At 49.7% G+C, this 19,655-nt stretch overlaps 1 protein-coding gene across 1 annotated transcript in view; it reads right to left on the bottom strand.

The window, feature by feature from the left end:
• LOC116955726 (protocadherin Fat 4-like) overlaps positions 1 to 19,655 on the bottom strand; it is a 68,223-nt gene that overhangs the window by 42,663 nt on the left and 5,905 nt on the right. The window contains exons 2-3 of the mRNA XM_032976992.2: positions 7,572 to 7,680; positions 5,552 to 6,076 (exon numbers count right to left, since the gene is read on the bottom strand). Coding sequence (XP_032832883.2) covers positions 5,552 to 6,076; positions 7,572 to 7,680 — 634 coding nt within the window. The remainder of the gene's footprint in view (positions 1 to 5,551; positions 6,077 to 7,571; positions 7,681 to 19,655) is intronic.

Genomic DNA, 19,655 nt, shown 5'->3' with positions numbered 1-19,655 from the left:
AGACAGGAAATCGAAGTGTCCAAGAGCACGGAGCACCTCAGCCAACGGCGATCACTCATTTCGTGAGAGGGGCTTTAGGTGTGTCAGTTTTATTATCCTTCCCCCGCACCTCCGATTGGCACGGGTGGCTATGTACGGTGCGAAAGAAGTTCAACATACATACACATTACAATACACTGCACACTACTTATACTACACTATACACTACACTATTATACACAACAATACACTACACTACTATATACTACACTATACGCTACACAATTATACACTACACAACTACACTATACGCTACACTATTATACACTAAAATACACTACACACTACACTACTATATACAACACTATACGCTACACTATTATACACTACAATACTATACACTACACAACTATATACTACACTACACACACTACACTATACACTACAATATATTACAATACTATACACGACGCAACTATATACTGCACTACAAACACTACACTATACACTGCAATATATTACAATACTACACACTTCACTACCATACACTACACTACACACACTACACTATCATATATTACAATACTGTACACTTCACTACGATACACGACACTACCATACTAAATTGGAAACAAATTCCTTTAGAGCGGCTTTTTGTGTTAAGTTTGTTGTCCTTCCCCCGCACCTCCGATGAGCACGGTCGGCTACAGTGAGGGAAAAAAGTATTTGATCCCCTGCTGATTTTGTACGTTTGCCCACTGACAAAGAAATGATCAGTCTATAATTTTAATGGTAGGTTTATTTGAACAGTGAGAGAGAGAATAACAACAACAAAATCAAGAAAACGCATGTCAAAAACGTTATAAATTGATTTGCATTTTAATGAGGGAAATAAGTATTTGACCCCTCTGCAAAACATGACTTAGTACTTGGTGGCAAAACCCTTGATGGCAATCACAGAGGTCAGACGTTTCTTGTAGTTGGCCACCAGGTTTGCACACATCTCAAGAGGGATTTTGTCCCACTCCTCTTTGCAGATCTTCTCCAAGTCATTAAGGTATCGAGGCTGACGTTTGGCAACTCCCTCCACAGATTTTCTATGGGATTAAGGTCTGGAGACTGGCTAGGCCACTCCAGGACCTTAATGTGCTTCTTCTTGAGCCACTCCTTTGTTGCCTTGGCCGTGTGTTTTGGGTCATTGTCATGCTGGAATACCCATCCACGACCCATTTTCAATGCTGAGGGAAGGAGGTTCTCACCCAAGATTTGACGGTACATGGCCCCGTCCATCGTCCCTTTGATGCGGTGAAGTTTTCCTGTCCCTTTAGCAGAAAAACACCCCCAAAGCATAATGCTTCCACCTCCATGTTTGACGGTGGGGATGGTGTTCTTGGGGTCATAGGCAGCATTCCTCCTCCTCCAAACACGGCGAGTTGAGTTGATGCCAAAGAGCTCCATTTTGGTCTAATCTGACCACAACACTTTCACCCAGTTGTCCTCTGAATCATTCAGATGTTCATTGGCAAACTTCAGACGGGCATGTATATGTGCTTTCCTGAACAGGGGGACCTTGCGGGTGCTGCAGGATTTCAGTCCTTCACGACGTAGTGTGTTACCAATTGTATTCTTGGTCACTATGGTCCCAGCTGCCTTGAGATCATTGACAAGATCCTCCCGTGTAGTTCTGGGCTGATTCCTCACCGTTCTCATGATCATTGCAACTCCACGAGGTGAGATCTTGCATGGAGCCCCAGGCGGAGGGAGATTGACAGTTCTTTTGTGTTTCTTCCATTTGCGAATAATCGCACCAACTGTTGTCACCTTCTCACCAAGCTACTTGGCAATGGTCTTGTAGCCTATTCCAGCCTTGTGTAGGTCCCTGACATCCTTGGAGAGCTCTTTGGTCTTGGCCATGGTGGAAAGTTTGGAATCTGATTGATTGATTGCTTCTGTAGACAGGTGTCTTTTATACAGGTAACAAGCTGAGATTAGGAGCACTCCCTTTAAGATTGTGCTCCTAATCTCAGCTCGTTGCCTGTACAAAAAACACCTGGGAGCCAGAAATCTTTCTGATTGAGAGGGGGTCAAATACTTATTCCCTCGTTAAAATGCAAATCAATTTATAACATTTTTGACATGCGTTTATCTGGATTTTTTGTTGTTATTCTGTCTCTCACTTTTCAAATAATCTCTCACTGTTCAAATAAACCGACTATTAAAAGTATAGACTGATCATTTCTTTGTCAGTGGGCAAACGTACAAAATCAGCAGGGGATCAAATACTTTTTTTCCCTCACTGTACGTACGGTGCAAAAGAAGTTCAACGTACATACAAAGCAATACATACACGTACACATGCGCCACCATTCCCACAACCTCCCGCATATCCCACAAAAGGTCAGTCGCACAGTTACGATGGGCTACACGAGAGTGGGCCGGGTAGCTTACAGCCTGGGTTCTAATCCTACCTGTGGCTAAACAGAGTCCTCAAGTGAAGACGAGAGTGGGCCGGGTAGCCGAGAGCCTGGGTTCTAATCCTGCCTGTGTCTAAATAAGAGTACTCAAGCGAAGACGAGAGTGGGCCGGGTAGCCGAGAACCTGGGTTCTAATCCTACCTGTGGCTAAACAGAGTCCTCAAGCGAAGACGAGAGTGGGCCGGGTAGCCGAGAGCCTGGGTTCTAATCCTGCCTGTGGCTAAACAAGAGTAGTCAAGCGAAGACGAGAGTGGGCCGGGTAGCCGAGATCCTGGGTTCTAATCCTGCCTGTGGCTAAACAAGAATCCTCAAGCAAACACGAGAGTGGGCTGGGTAGCCAAGAGCCTGGGTTCTAATCCTGCCTGTGGCTAAACAAGAGTACTCAAGCGAAGACGAGAGTGGGCCGGGTAGCCGAGAACCTGGGTTCTAATCCTGCCTGTGGCTAAACAGAGTCCTCAAGCAAACACGAGAGTGGGCCGGGTAGCCGAGAGCCTGGGTTCTAATCCTGCCTGTCGCTAAACAAGAGTACTCAAGCGAAGACGAGAGTGGGCCGGGTAGCCGGGAGCCTGGGTTCTAATCCTGCCTGTGGCTAAACTGCGTCCTCAAGCACAGTGAGTTGGTGGTCTCAGCCCAGCGACGAATGACCGCATATTTAAAAAATACATCAATAACATTACATTTGCACCTCAATTTGATAAATTCTCGCTCTTTGTAAATGTCCGAACGATGGGCCACTTTGTTGAGCTTTGTTTTGTGGCCACGTCGCTTCTGAAAAATAAGTTAATACCTCAGTGAGCTTTGCCTGGTAGGATGGGGATAGGTTTTTGTTTGTTTGTGTTTGGGTCATCTGTTTACCTTCCTTGTACTTTGCACTCCTATCATGTTTTTGTTGTGTGTTCGTTGTTGTAACGTTCTTGCCCTGTGCCCCTACTGGACATCTGTTAAAAATAGCTTTATAGCTCATCAGATTCTGCCATTATAAACACAATATTCTGCTTTTGAAAATCTTAAATATTCTGATTTGTCTCTGAAGCAGAGCATTTGGACAAGTTCTGCCCACTTTTGTGCACAACAGAGGTCACTTGAAGAGATATCGGAGATAGCTCTGTGATATACATTTCTGTGGGCCGTTCTATAAACACCAAGGGTTGCAATGTTCAGTGCGAGATCTGAATGTATTATTATTAATATTATTTAAGACCGAAACAGGAGGAGGATTTCTCCATAACTCTGTCTGCCGCTTGGTGATTGTTGTAATTATCGGCACTCGAATTGTAAATGTTGTGGTGGGTTTACTCTCCAACACACAACCGTTGTAGTGCTCAACTAGTAACGAATTGGCACGATTTGTTGACGTGACAAACCCTACTAATTTGCTGTGTCGGGTGGTGGCGGGTTTAGCGACACACATTTATATTGACGCGATTGAACCCAAACAATCCGCTATTATGGATGAATAGATTATTTTTCTCATGACGCGATGCCGACAACACAATCAGCGTAACAGAATAAGCGTGGGGGGGGGGGAATGGATGTAAGGTACACAAAAAATAACAGCATCCATGCACTAGCCAGGAAACGGGCCCAGCAAGTTGCAATGAGGTCGTCAAGTCACGGGATCACTCGAGCAATGCCGGGACAAAAAAAAGGACCCACGACGTTCACGGTGATTCCCACGGCACGCGTGGACCCCGTCTTTAAGAAGCCATAGGACAAGCCCAGCGATAGCAGATTCGGAAAGGGCCTCAGCACCACCGGCGTACACCCTTAAAAAGTTGCAGGGAAAACCCTAAAGGGAGATCACGTAATAAATTCTGCTCTCAGCGTGGCATGACCCCAGCAAGGCCTGGGGAGGAATCTTAATCTCACTAGGGCAGCTCAACTCCAACTCAGGCCCTGGGAGTAACGCTATCAGAGTTTTTTGTTTTCTCCGGTCTCAGAATGAATGTCCCACAGCATTCGTGAATATCAGGACTGGGATCATGGAACTGTTGGGAGCGGGCGCTGAAGTGAGCGTGCCACCTCGTGCCCTGCAGCCTGGCACCAGTCGGGGAGGGGTCTAGGCGCCAGCTCTCAAGTTTCATGGCCTCATGCTCGATGGGCGAGATATTAACTACCTCGCCTAGTATGCAGGAGATCGTGGGTTCGATCCCAGCCCTGACGCCTGCTGTATACTTGGAGTTTGCGTGTCTCCCTCTCTCCCCGTGGTCGTGTCGATTTGTCTCCGGGTCCTCTGGTTTTCTCCTCCACATTTAGAATCAACGTGCCTTTAGAGTATTTGGCTGCTTTACCTTTCCACGTGAACGACCGCTTTGTTGAGCTCTTATTCGTTGCCAGGTCGTTTCTGAAAAAGATCTATGCAGCTCAGCGGGCCTTACTTGGTAAAATAAAAAATAGTTTCGTTTTACTGCAAGGTCCCACCGTGTCCGTCCAGTGCTCGCTGAGCTGCATTGGCTTTCAGGGGCCAAACAAATACATTCTAAGGTGGCACTCATTACACACAGAGTGCTTTCCACAAACTAACCACGATATCTTGGCTGATCTCATCAAGGACCATAAACCATCATCATGCGAACTCCGGTCATCCTCGCAGAGGCAGCTTTTGGCCACTTTGTTGAGCTACCATTTGTGATAGCCAGGTCGCTTCTGAAAAAGATCTATATAGCTCAGCAGGCCTTACCTGGTAGAATTTTTAAAAAGTTTATCTTTAGACGGCGACAGCTTGGGGAGGGCTTCTTCCAGCAGTGGATAGACAATGGCTGATGCGTTTAAAATATAGTTTAGTTTTAGTTGATGCGAGGAAATAGGCGGAGCTACCTCAGAAGCAAGCGGGGCTAGCGGCCTAGTGGGCGTGGCCATGTACAAAGTGGGCGGCGCTCACGGAGGAATGGGTGGCCAGCCGCGCGTGAGTCCTGGTTTTAGCCTGTCAAGAAATTTGGTAGCCTTACCCGCACACACCGAGTCCTTGCCCACCTGAATCCACTCCGAATTACCGCGCAATGACTTCACGGGGCGGACCAGGCTTTGGGTGGGGAAGGGGGGGAGGGGCGCCTAGGGGGGGGGGCTCCCGCAGACGAGGGGAACCCGCAAGTCCTCACCTTCGTCTGGGTCGCTGGCGTTGAGGCTGACGACGGCGGCTCCCAGCGCCGCGTCCTCGCACACTTCCACCTCCAGCCGCGAGCTCGCGAACGCCGGCGCATTGTCGTTCACGTCCAGCACGCTGACGTAAACCCGCGCAAGCGTCCCGCTGCCGTCGGAATTCCCAGCGCTCCCGGCGACTCGGGGGGTGTCTCCGTCGCCGGCAGAAGCGTCGGGCGGATTCCCCAGCGGTGCCGATCCCTCGGAAGTGACCCCCGATTCGACGCCGCCGCCGCCGCCGCCGCTCCGGGGGTTACGCGAGTCCCCGGCGTTCCCGGAATTCCCGGCGGGAACGGCGGTGACGCTCAGCGTGAGCGCGTAGAAGGGGCGGGCCTCGCGGTCGAGCGAGCGGAGCAGGCGGATGGCGCCGCTGCGCCGGTCCACGAGGAACGTGCTCCCCCCCGCGTCGTCGTCGTCCGCGAGCGAGAAATCTGCGAGAAGCCCCGGCTCCGGCGACGCGGCTGACACAGTGCCCACAGTGCTGCCTGGTCAAACAAATGCCGGCGCAAACAATATGCAGAATTAACACAATTGTACTCGGCGGATCGCATTAAAAGCTTTATTCAGAGCCAGGCATTGGGACTGCCGAGACTGAAAGTTTTGTTTTCCAAATTGGAATGATCCGCAGCTGACACATATTCAACACTTCCACATAAAGCACTGAAAAGCGATTAACAATAACGCAGGGTAATGTTTGACAAACGAATGCAATGTTCCAGTAGTATGCATCTAAGGTAAATGTACGTTGAACTTATTTTGCACCGTACGTAGCCATCCATGCTAATCGGAGGTGGTGTATAGGGAGGGTGTGATGCATAGGTGCCGCGGTGGCTAGGAGTGCACTGAACTTAGCGACCTGATTTGTACTAAGTGCCTCGGTGAATGTGTATGGTCTGACTTTAACGTAGCTATTTCTGTGAGCAGTTACAAGCTAATCACTCAGCTATTTCAATGCTAAATTCTATGCTAATTCCATTGTCAAGGGGTGCCTCTGCAGATGTGTATGCTTTAACTTTTAACATAACTATTTCTGTGACCAGTCACAAGCTAATCATTCAGCCATTTCAATGCTAAATTATATGCTAATTCCTTTGTCAAGGCGCTTTGTTTCCTCTCACACAGCTTAAAGGTCGTGATCTGAACGTGGCTCTTTCACTCCAGCGTTGTCCTACCAGACAGTCTCGTCCCTTCACCTGATGAAGGCCGCTTGTGTTGTGGCCGAAACGTCGTGAGAATATTATTGTGTTATTTTATTTTATCAATTTATTATTTTATTCTCATTCTACGTGACTTTACCGAAAGAACCAAAGAAGATTAGCGACCTGAGTTCAATTCATGGCCGCGGTTCACATCAGCAGCGAGTGATATCTGAACCTGTCCTGTGCCTGTCGTTCACCAACCTGCACTGACCAGCGTGGTGAAGTATAGTCAAACAACCCTCATGCATTCATTCAACTGCCGTGCCAGAGATGGAATCGAACTGGCTAACCCCTGGATTGGAGGTCCAGTGGTGTGCTGCTGACTGTGACAGATTTCGGCAGCTGTCTTTGTTTCTCTGTTAAAAAGGCAAACACGTAGTGTTTATTTTGACTCTGGACATTTATTGTTTTCAGAATCAGAATATTTTTTTTTTATACTGGAGAAACCCGTTGTGCCATGCAGCAATTTTTTTCCCAGATTTTTGCTCCAATAGTTTTTTTCACAGATATTCATGTGGTTACCGGTATTTGTTGTTAATTGAGTGCAATTGTGAACAAGAGCCATATCAGACATGAGAACATCGAATCGGCATAATCATTGGGTTCACTGCAACTCAAAGACTCAGCCACCTACAAGGCGCGTGGTGAAGTTAGGAGATATCCCGTGTGTGAGCTCGGGGCATTTGAAGGCCTGAAGACCAGAATCGGTGATTTCGCCGACAATGTGTTCATCAGGGAGGCATCCTGCTGCCCCCGCCGCTGCTGCTGCTGCTGCTGGTACCTGGAGCCGAGTCCTCGGGCACCGTGAAGACGAACGCCCGCCGCTCGAACCGCGCCAGGGACACGGCCGCCCGCCCGCCGCCTCCGCCCGTCTGGCACGCGCAGCGGCACTGCCGCGGAGAGCAAAACGGAAAAAAGGCGGTGACGCCAAAGGTGGGGTGGCAGCGCCGGGGCGATCCACCGCCGGGCCAATGCAGAGGTTTCATGGGTTCGGATTATCCGGCTCCGCCCCTGATGAAGAATACGGTCAAACACTTACGCGTCCGTCTCTTTCGGAGAAAATGTGTCGTGACGGATTAGTGCAGGCCGGTAAAAAAGAAAAAAACGTGAGTTTCAAACCGGTCCACATTCGCTTCAAATTGATTTCGATGGCATGGCTGACACAGTGCTCATGGCGCTGCCTGGTCCAACAAACAACCAGTGCCGGATTATCCTAGGAGCAAAAGTAGCTACATATGCTAAATGCTTTCAAGCTATTCTTCACTTACTCTATTACTATAGTACTACACCGCCTTCAACTTTTAATGTTAGCGATGTGTTGTATTATCTGGCTCTATAGCAAATAAAAAAATACAATTACTTTACTATGCAAATAAAAAAATTGTGTTTTAATATTTTTACAAATTTAGGGCCTTTTAGAACATATGCTACAGGCCCCGCACTACCTTAATCCGGCACTGCAAACAGCAAATACAAGCATAAACAAATGAATATTCATAAAATCGTCATTAAATATTAGTTTAAAAAACTTTCTTTGAAACCGGGATACAGTTCTTCAAGAACGATTGGGACATACGTAGTAGGGATAATTGCCCTCTGTTGCGAAAAAAGACTTGGCAAGGAGATTCAGTGGGTGGTATGCACTTTACGTTGAACTTCTTTCGCACCGTACGTAGCCTACCGTGCTCATTGGAGGTGCAGTGTTAGTCTATGGGTAGTGTTAGTCTATGGGCAGTGTTGAGTCTATGGGCAGTGTTAGTCTATGGGCAGTGTTGAGTCTATGGACAGTGTTAGTCTATGGGCAGTGTTAGTCTATGGGCAATGTTGAGTCTATGGGCAGTGTTAGTCTATGGGCAATGCTGTCCTCCCGACAGTCTCGTCCCCTTCACCTGATGAAGGCCGCTTGTGTTGTGGCCGAAACGTCGTGAGAATATGATTGTGTTATTTTATTTTATCAATTTATTATTTTATTCTCATTCTATGGGTAGTGTTAGTCTATGGGCAGTGTTGAGTCTATGGGCAGTGTTAAGTCTATGGGTAGTGTTAGTCTATGGGCAGTGTTGAGTCTATGGGCAGTGTTAGTCTATGGACAGTGTTGAGTCTATGGGTAGTGTGAGTCTATGGGCAGTAAGTATGTACAGTACATTTAACTTCTTTCGCACCGTAAATAGCCAACCGTGCAAATCGGAGGTGCAGGGGAAGGACAACAAATCAAGCGTCACAATGACAACGACGTGCACACGCACGCGAACGCGCACACACACGCGCACACACACGAACACACGCAAACATACACACGCACACAAGGACGCACACACACACACAAGGACGCACACGCACACACAAGAACGAACACGCACACACACACAGACACGCACACACGCACGGACGCACACACGCACGCACACAAGGACGCACACACGCACGCACGCACACACGCACGGACACACACACGCACGCACGCACATACGCACGGACGCACACACACACACGCACGCACACACGCACGGACGCGCACAGACGCACACACACACGCACGCACACACGCACGGACGCGCACAGACGCACACACACACGCACACACGCACGCACACACACACGCACACACACATGCACGCACACACACACACATACACGCACGCGTCGGGCACACTTCGGCACGCATTGCGATACGCAGGACGCAGATTTAAATGCTAAAGTCGTTGTAAAAGAAGCAAAAAAGTGACATAATTAATCAGCCATGGTCTATCCACTGCTGGAAGAAGCCCTTCCCAAGCTGTCCCCATCTGTCAGTTCCGCGATGTAATAAAATAAACTAAAACTTATTTTTTTAATCTTGATTTGAAACGTTCGTGACTGCAGGAATCTTTACTCTTTGGTTCTTTCGGTAAAGTCACGATGGTAGAAAAATAAAATGAAAAAAAATCTATCTTTTAAATTTTTTAAATTTTATTTTACCAGGCAAGGCCCACTGAGCCGCATAGTAGCCCTTGTTCAGAAGCGACCTGGCCACAAATGGTCGCCCAACGGAAGTGGCTCATCATCATCATCATCGCGTGGAAATGTATCGCAGCCAAAGACACTAAACGCGTGATGCTTATTCTGAATGTGGGGAGGAAAACCGGAGGACCCGGAGAAAAACCCACACGACCACAGGGAGAGAGAGAGAGACACGCAAACTCCAAATATACAGCAGCAGGCGTCAGGGTCATGATTGAACCCACGACCTCCTGCATACCAGGCAAGGGAGTTAACATCTCCTAGCCACCGTGGCGCCCCAAGATAATCAATAGATGGCGGCGGTGGCATCTACATCTGCAGAACGCGATGAACCAGTGGCATCTACATCTACAGGAGATTATACAACCTTTAAAGCCATCCGCCGTGCTTAGTGTGCATGGAGTACAACATGTTTGGAATCGATGGGAGTAAAGTTGGACTTAGAAATAAATCGACTTATGAACAGACCTCTATGAACCTAACTCGTTCGTAAGTAGAGGCACAGCACAGCACGGGAGACCTCCATTGTCGTTGCTACTCCTGTGATTGTGCGTGCTACGTTATGCCCTATTGGGTAGAGGCGCGCGTGTGGTGGATTTAAAGATCCGCACGTGATACGCGAGGCGCCAGTTGGCCACTGCTACTCTGGAGCAGTGATTCGTCTTCACCTGGGGTGCACGCTGCACCCCCTGGGGTGCGAGATGCCCTTTCTGGGCCGTAGCGAGACATGGCCAGATTTCTTTTCGAAGGTAAATCGTCGAAAACACAAATTCAGTACAACTTACTTTGTTTCATAAAACCCTCTATGTATGTATTCTCATTGTACTTTTTCTACGGTTAAGAACCAAAGGGGTGCAAGGCTACAGCCAAAATTGAAGAACCGCTGCTCTCGAAGGGAGCGGTTTGGCCGATTCCTTCCACGCCGGACAGAATCCTTGGAAGACGTGGGGTGTTACCCACACTTTACCCCAACCACACGTGGCTCTGCAAGTCGACTACCTCTGTGATCTACTCACTCACGATGCCGCCGAGTGGCGAGCGGGTGGGGAAGAGTATTGCAGAAACTTGCCCCATCGTTTCAGCAGTCGTGCAATTTGCGTTTAGTGACCCGCTTAGCTTTCTTGCTCTGCGCTCCTATCGTGTCTGTGCATTGCTTTTTGTTGTAACTTTCTGAGCCGCCCGCACTGAACATCTGTGGGGAAAAAAAAGTTTCATATCTCATCGGATTCTTGTCGTCCTACCCCCGCACCTCCAATGAGCACGTTTGGCTACGTGGGGTGCGAAAGAAGTTCAGCATACAGCAAGTCCCCGGGTTGCGGAAGACCCGGCTTACGGAAGTCCGACCTCACGGAAAACGCTCCCATAAATAATGTTTACAAACTTTCAACGTGCGTAAATGCACGCACTCGTTACGCGCAAGCTCGAGATGAGCGTGGCGCGGCGAGGTTGCGCACGAACACCGCCAAAACGGCGCCTTGACCAGGCCCGAGCTTCAACGGGATTAAAGTAAATCTAATTTTTTTGTAGCGTTACGTAATTATTTTCCTTTCGTATCGTACAGTACCGTATGCTACGATACTATATGATGCAGTACTGAGAGAAAAGCAACTCGCAAATCGGCGAGGGGAGGCAACAACTATTTCCTCCGGCTATGGGATTTTATCTTGATTTTTGGGGGGGGGGGAATTTGTTCAGTTTCCGACATACTGAAAATTCGGGTTACGGATCATTCCGGGAAACCTAACGCTTCCGTAACCCGGGGACTGTCTGCACACACACACACATACACGCCGACTCCAAAGTCCGGTTCGCGTGCCAAGTGATACAACTTCGTCCCTAATCCGTTGTAATCGCGAGGCATGTGCCGCGGTTGCTTTGTGACCGCGCCTTTGGGAGAGAGACGGCAGGAACGGCACCGGTGAAGACAAAGCGATGGTGCTCATCGGCCCTCGAGTCGAGCGGTAGCAGAACGCGCACCGGCGGAGCGAGCAGCTCAAGAGGCGAGGAGTGGTAGGAAAAGCAAACGGCTTCGAGAGGCTTCACAAAAAGACACAGCCAAAGGTGCCCCCCGTGTAGCCTGTAACAGACTGCAGGGGCAAGTGCTGTTAGCGAGCAGCACCTATAAAGGCCGGCACGGCGCACGAGAAGGTGGGTGGGCCAGCAACCACGCCCGGCCGCCTTTGTCTCCGCGGTGGCGATGTTTACCGCGCACCGCACCGGGTCCTCAATTGAGGCCGAGTCGAGCTAAGGGAGGCCCGTGACCGGTTCAGATAATCGTCACCGGTGTTCGTGGTGGCCGTGAGCGTGAGTCGAACTCGGGTGGCCGGGTTCGCAGCGCAGTGTAGCGCTCACTGCTACTACACTCCCACAGGGTCACACACACGCAGAGGCACGCACAAGCATACACGGGGGCACCGGTTCAAGATACGGAAAGCTTGGCTTAGCAACTCATATATACTTAGTGGGTCAATAGTAAGGACACACAGCGTTACTATATTTATTTAACACTGGCATTAAAAAGAAATTGCGTGCGTTTAGTGTTTTGTCCTTGCCCCGCACCTCCGATTAGCACGGTTGGCTACGTACGGTGCGAAAGAAGTTCAGCGTGCATACTTTTTAATAGTTTGATCTTTAAGTTAATATATTTTTTATCTGTTACATTTTTTTTATATATTTTTTTCCTTCTTCCTATTCAGATGACGTTTAAAAATGTAAAGACAGTTGATCAAAATAATTCGTGAACATTCAAACATTATTATACCCGTGAGGGAGAATTCACGCATGCATCAATGTTCACGGAAGTCAGTGTTTGCGAAAATAAATGAAAATAACCCTTCATTATTTCTTCAAAGAAATATAATAACCCTGTGTTCTGACTTTTGGGCCACCCTGTATATATATACACACACACAACAGACAGACAGACACATACGCACAAGTTTCCCCTGTGTAGCCTTTAACAGAGTGTTGGGGCAACTTAGTTTGGTGGTGGTGGTGATGTTGCTGCTGTGTTGGCAGTGGTGCGCAACCACAAACAACAACAACAACAAAACCTCAATAACACTGTGGCCTTAATAGGCGACGTTTCAGGCAATGACCCTTCTTCAGAGTACACGTTGGGTGGGGGCAAGTGCCGGTACGGTGCACGAGAGGTGTGGGCGGCCAGCACCACGCCTGGCCGCCTTTGTCTCCCCAGCGCTGATGTTTACACACCGCACGAAGTACTTATTTCAGAATATGTATTTAGGCTGGAGGAATCCGATGAGCGATGAAGCTCTTTTTCACAGATGTCCAGCAGGGGCGAATCAGAAGGTTACAACAACAAACATTACAACAACAAACATTACAACAACAAACATTACAACAACAAACATTACAACAACAAACATTACAACAACAAACATTACAACAACAAACATTACAACAACAAACATTACAACAACAAACATTACAACAACACGATAGGAGTGCAAGTATAAAAAAGGCAAGTAAATCACTTCAAAATATATATAAATAAAACTAAACTATTTGATTTTATCAGGCAGAGCCCAACTGGGTTATTCGCTTCTTTTTCACAAGCGACCTGGCCACAAATGACAGCTCAACAAAGTGGAAATTTATAGCAGCTGAATAATGTAAATAGTTTAAGGCCGAGTAGACCCAGAGGAGGCCAAGGACCACTTCAGATATTCGTCACCGATGTCGATCGTGTAGGTAGAGTCTTTGCCCACAAGGCCACGCTATCTTCAGTCCCTTGAGGCTGGTGGCCGTGAATCATTGTGGGGTGGCTTGTGGAGGATTGTGGCCATCGTATGATGCCTTGCAGCCTTAACTAATAAACATCGCGGTGGTACGAAGGCAAGGCATATTTGATGTTTTGACTGCGGTTTCTTTTCAGGCCTTGTGATGGGTGAGGTGGTGGGTTTGGGCGATGGGTGAGGTGGCAGGGTGAGGTGGCAGGGTGAGGTGGCAGGGTGAGGTGGCAGGGTGAGGTGGCAGGGTGAGGTGGCAGGGTGAGGTGGCAGGGTGAGGTGGCAGGGTGAGGTGGCAGGGTGAGGTGGCAGGGTGAGGTGGCAGGGTGAGGTGGCAGAGTGCTCCCATTACCGCCTCGACACCGTGCTGCCTCTGAAAGGGATCCACAAAAGTTACGCGGTCAACTCAACAATAACAATATAATAGTAAATTTTGATTTAAAGCTTTCGTGACTGCAGGGATTCATATTCTTGGTTCTTTCGGTAAAGTCACGTAGAAGGGAAACAATATATTATTTATTCTTTTATTGTTTCCCTTCTACATGACTTTACCGAAAGAACCAAGAATATAATAGTAATTAATAAACTCCGTTTTATAAAGCGCCTGTCAAATTAGTAATCTCTAACCGCTGTACATCGGAAGTAAAACAAAAAAACGATTTGACAACACCGGTAAAAAAAAAACCCTTGCAGAAATAACCGTGATGAAAAATAATAAGCAAAAAATAAAAGGTAAAACCACTTAAATCCAGAGCAAAGCGCACAGAAAGTCCTGAGGATTAGGGGAGCCATACGCGTCCTCGCGTTCCTTCCCTGTCCACGCCGTCTACCCCACACTGGCCCACTCTACCCCTCGTGGCCCTAGAGTCCTGTTGATTCCACACTGGCCTGCTCCACCTAGCGGACCCCCCGTGGCCCTAGAGTCCTGTTGATTCCACACTGGCCTGCTCCACCTAGCGGACCCTTCGTGGCCCTAGAGTCCTGTTGATTCCACATTGGCCTGCTCCACCTAGCGGACCCCTCGTGGCCCTAGAGTCCTGTTGATTCCACACTGGCCTGCTCCACATAGTGGACCCGCCCATGGCCCTAGAGTCCTGTTGATTCCACATTGGCCTGCTCCACATAGTGGACCCGCCCATGGCCCAAGCGTCCTGTTGATTCCACATTGGCCTGCTCCACCTAGCGGACCCCCCGTGGTCCAAGCGTCCTGTTGATTCCACATTGGCCTGCTCCACCTAGCGGACCCCCCGTGGCCCTAGCGTCCTGTTGATTTTACACTGGCCTGCTCCACCTAGCGGACCCCCGTGGCCAAAGCGTCCTGTTGATTCCACATTGGCCTGCTCCACATAGTGGACCCCCCGTGGCCCAAGCGTCCTGTTGATTCCACATTGGCCTGCTCCACCTAGCGGACCCCCCGTGGCCCTAGAGTCCTGTTGATTCCACATTGGCCTGCTCCACCTAGCGGACCCCCCGTTGCCCAAGCGTCCTGTTGATTCCACACTGGCCTGCTCCAACTAGCGGACCCCCCGTGGCCCTAGCGTCCTGTTGATTCCACACTGGCCTGCTCCACTGAGTGGACTGCCCCTGCGTCTACCCTACACTGGCCTGCTCCGTCTCCCGCGGCCTTGCGGACTGCCTGGCGGCCCTGCGGCCCACAGATTGGGAACCTGCCGGTAAACGAGATTCGAGATCCGGCTGAGAGTTAAGAAGCTGCTTGGATGTGGAGGGTGGGATGTGGGGGTGGGATGTGGGGGTAGGATGCGGGGGTGGGATGTGGGTTCAGACACGGTGGCGGCATCTTTACGCCTCAACAGCCGCGGAGACCTCTCGAGATAGATGTTGACGGGCCCTGTTGGTGTGGCCACGCAGGGCTCGCCCGGGGGGGGGGGGGGGGTAGTGACTATGCGGGGCTTTTTCTGTTTGCTCAGCGGGCCTTCCACCCCCCCCCCTCCTCCATCGCTCGCGCAACGGGGACGGAGCGGCGCGCACGGCAAACACTCGGCTAGGAGGAGGAGTCGATTTATGTGGCGCGCGGGGAGCGGAGGGACATTGGCGGTGGGGAAGAAGGCAAGATACCGCTCAACCAATCCCACACTTGCATCTCATTACTTTGACCAGATCTGGGTTGTTGTTTTTTTTATTCAAAATTGTGTTTATTTTTACCGGTACGACAACACTCTAACACATTACACTTTGTACAAGTCAATTTATAAAATGAGCGTTGCATCGACGACTGTGGGTCTGAAGCCGGGATTGAGGCCGCGCCGTGTGATTAAACCAGATTTTCAATCCAGGTTCTCAAAGATTAAGCGAGATTTAATTCAAATTAATCCACGTTCTCAGCGTCCAATGATATTGCCTGTCAACGGTAGATTATGAAACCCGCAAAACGCTCAAACCGGGACATGTCCAGACGCCACACGGGTCAGACTGCTTGGCTGCCACCGCAAAGGATCCTGGGTTCGAATCCTGAGAAACCGCCCGTGATTAAACTGCGTTCCCAGTGTAGCAGAGTTGATGATGGGAGCCTGGTCACCACAATAATTAAACCCTCCATCACGTAAAATTGAAATGTTTTTGTTTTACCGAATGTAGATACATTTCAGCCCTGATGATTAACAATGTTGGTGTATTAAAGGTGAAGCTCCTTGAACAAGGCAACATTTCAGAAGTTACAAGGCAACATTTCAGAAGTTAAAACCCGCCACTACCTGACACAGCAAACTAGTAAGGGTTGTCACGTAAACAGAACGTGGCCAATTCGTCACTAGTACAGCACACTGGTGTGTTGGAGAGCCAAGTCACAACATTTACAAACGGAGAACGACGTTTCGCCAGTAATTACAACTAGCTTCATCAGGCGACAGCCAGATTTGTGGAGAAGTTTTACTGTTTCGTTCCTTATATAGAGGCGTAGATGTGGTGACCACACTTCTGCGCTCTTGCACAGAAGTGTGAGATTACTGAGGCAACGTACATTATATGCATTATGCGAGCCCTTCAGAAGTAGTCCTGTTGGCGTTATCTTCCGGGGGTTTAGCTCTCTTAGACGGAGTAAAGCGTGGATTTGTGCGAGAGTTCCATACGGGAATGTCTTTGTTGTCGTCACAATAACCCAAGACAACCGTGGAGACATCAAAGGATTTGTTGTTGTTCTTGAAAACCAAGTCCAGCTGCCGGCGCACGACTTCGTGCCGTGCAGATTATGCGAGGCACAATACCCGGTTTGCGTGCACGAGGAGGACCAACGGGCGACAATGGATGGGATAACATCAAAGCATGGTCGAGGCTCTGGAACCGACAGCGAGAATAGCAGAAGACGGAAGTCAGTGGCGAAGGAATGCCCACGGAGCGGCCAACCGCTCGGATCCAGGATGGCTGAAGACAAGACACCCACAGTCACGGGCACACACCCGATGGCTGTTGGTTGGACTGCCAGACGGCAGGTGGAGATGAAACGTGAATTATTTGAAATCTGATTCGGTCATCTGTCAATCAGCTGCCGGGCCCTCTCCCAAACCGCGTCGGTCATGGGGGAGCGGGGAGTGGGCTGTTTGCGCACTACGACGTGAAAGCACGAAGATCACCCACCATTGACTGACGTTAACCGCCGTGGCCTGGCCTTGAACTGGGGCCACCGCTTTCAAAGTGAAGTGCAGTAACCACCGCGCCACCGCTCCCGCGCCTGGCATCTTCCTACGCCTGCAAGTTGCAGTGCTTTTTGGTGAACCTCTTCTTCATTGGTACGGCTGCTGGTGTTGATGCAGAGCATCGACGGCAATTTCACATTCCGGTGGTCAAGTCCAGATAACCGCTGCGATGTCTCCTTCGTATTTGTGGAAAGGGGCATGGCGTCATCATGCGTTGTACTTCGGTCTGCCCTGGATGACCACAGTCGTACCACGCCTACTGGAGAATTTTCAACGTTCCATTTGTACATCAGGTATCCGCATCCACCATGCCTTGTGCAGCGAGTGGTGAACCATGAGCTTCGTGGAAGAGCAAACCCCAGAGGATCTTCTGCTTTGGGTCTTTCAATCCACCGATGAGAACACATAACGAGAGTCGTCGGAGTCGACTAGCAGTGGCCCAACGCACGTGCGGCCATGCGGGCGCACGCGAGAGAGCGCTAGAGCGCGAGATTCCCCCACGGGCAGCGCTGTGAAGTGGCACGGCACAGCATGATATGATCGGCACGGCATGGCACGGCACGGAATGGCACGGCATAGCACGGCATGGCACGGCACTGCACGAGCAGCCCACCGGCTCGCCGTGCCCGCGGCTCCGAGCGTCATCGTCCCCCCTGGCCCGCCCGCCCGCCCGCACGACGTCTCGTTGCTGCGCTCCCGTTGCTCCTGCAGGTGCCAGATGCCTCCACCCTGCCCCCACGTTTCCAGGCGCGCGTCGTGACGTGTAAAGTAGGTAACGTGGTGGCTAGAAGATGTTAACTGCCTCACCGGGTATACAGGAGATCTTGGGTTCGATCCCGACCCTTGACTCCTGTTGTATATTTTGAGTTTGCGTGTCTCTCTCTCCCCGTGGTCGCGTGGATTTTTCTCCGGGTCCTCTGGGTTTTCCCTCCACATTTAGAATCAACAACACGTGTTTAGAGTATTTGGCTGCTTAAATTTTCCACGTTGACAGCCACTTCGGCGAGCTATCATTCGTAGCCAGGTCGCTTCTCAAACAGAGCTACGTAGAGCTGAGCGAGCCTTACCCGGTAAAGTAAAACATTGCTTCGTTTTACTGCAAGGTCTGACCACGTCCGTCCAGTACTCGCCGAGTTACAATTGGCTTCCGGTGGCTGAACAAATACCATGATGACGGTCGCGCTCATTACACACATAGCGCTTGCCACAAATGAACCACAATACCTCGCCGATTTCGTCAAGGATCATAAACCACCATCGCGCGAACTCCGGCCACTTTCGCAGTCGGCGGCGTTTGACTGAACCGTCGAAGAAAGACGGCGGTCACCAGATCATCGCGCGGCGCTTTCGGATGCGCTTCTGCGGCCGTCTGGAACGCTCTTCCCTTCCGATATTCGGTTGTCACTGGAGCTATCCACTTTTAAATCCTCTGGATTGAAAACTAACGTCTTTAGAACTGCTTGTCGTGCTTAGTTATTCGTCCTTGTCCCGCACCTCCGATCAGCGCGGTTGGCTACGTACGGTGCAAAAGAAGTTTCGCACACACTATCATCCAGTACGTTCCAGGACGCCCCTAAAGAGAAACACTCCTCGAAGCTCAGTCGCTGAGTTCTCAGTGGGAATTTAATCCCATTGAGGACTCTCGCCGCAAGCAGTGCATCTCCTTGAGTTACAGAATGTCAGGTGGTTGATGACACAGATGACCTCACGTAACTACTTCCGGGTTCCGTTCGTTTCCCTCTGAGCACACGGTGATCAAGGGCACCTTGCCACACGCCCTGCTGCAGATAACTTTAAACCAATGTTTTTTTGCATGAACATTTTTTGTTTGTTCGTTTTAGCAGTGAAAGGCCCACTGAGACGGTTTTTATAGCTCTTTAATCAGAAGCAACCTGCCTATCACAAATGATAGCTCAACGAAGTGGCTCATCACGTGGAAATGTAAATGCTCTAAAGGCACGTTCATGCTAAATGTGGAGAGAAAGACCAGAGGACCCGGATACAAATCCACGCGACCCCGGGGAGAAAGACATCGCAAACTCCAAATATACAGCAGGCGTCAGAGTCAGGATCGAACCCACGTCCTCCTGCATACCAGGCGAGGAAAGACATCGCAAACTCCAAATATACAGCATGCGTCAGAGTCAGGATCGAACCCACGTCCTCCTGCATACCAGGCGAGGTAGTTAACATCTCCTAGCCACTGTGGCGCCTCTGTGTGTATCACACGGTGACAAAACGGAAACTTTGTTCATCCCCCAGACATGGATAACAACAAATTGAGTGAGAAAAAAAACATTTAATTACGGGTTTTTTTTGGTGCAGCTACTGGTATCCTGGCTAAGACCATCAACTGTGCACTTGGGAATCCACTTTAATCCCAACTCGGTCTATACGAGTCCATAGAGGTCTGTGTACAAGTCGTCATTTACCCAGATGGCAACATCAACTCTGTGTACATGA

Source organism: Petromyzon marinus, chromosome 61 (genome assembly GCF_048934315.1).
Source record: "Petromyzon marinus isolate PM22_M1 ecotype Great Lakes invasive population chromosome 61, UKy_Petmar_22M1.pri1.0, whole genome shotgun sequence".
Lineage (NCBI taxonomy): Eukaryota > Metazoa > Chordata > Hyperoartia > Petromyzontiformes > Petromyzontidae > Petromyzon > Petromyzon marinus.
Note: the sequence above shows the minus strand (reverse complement) of the source record. Positions and strands in the feature narration are given on the sequence as shown.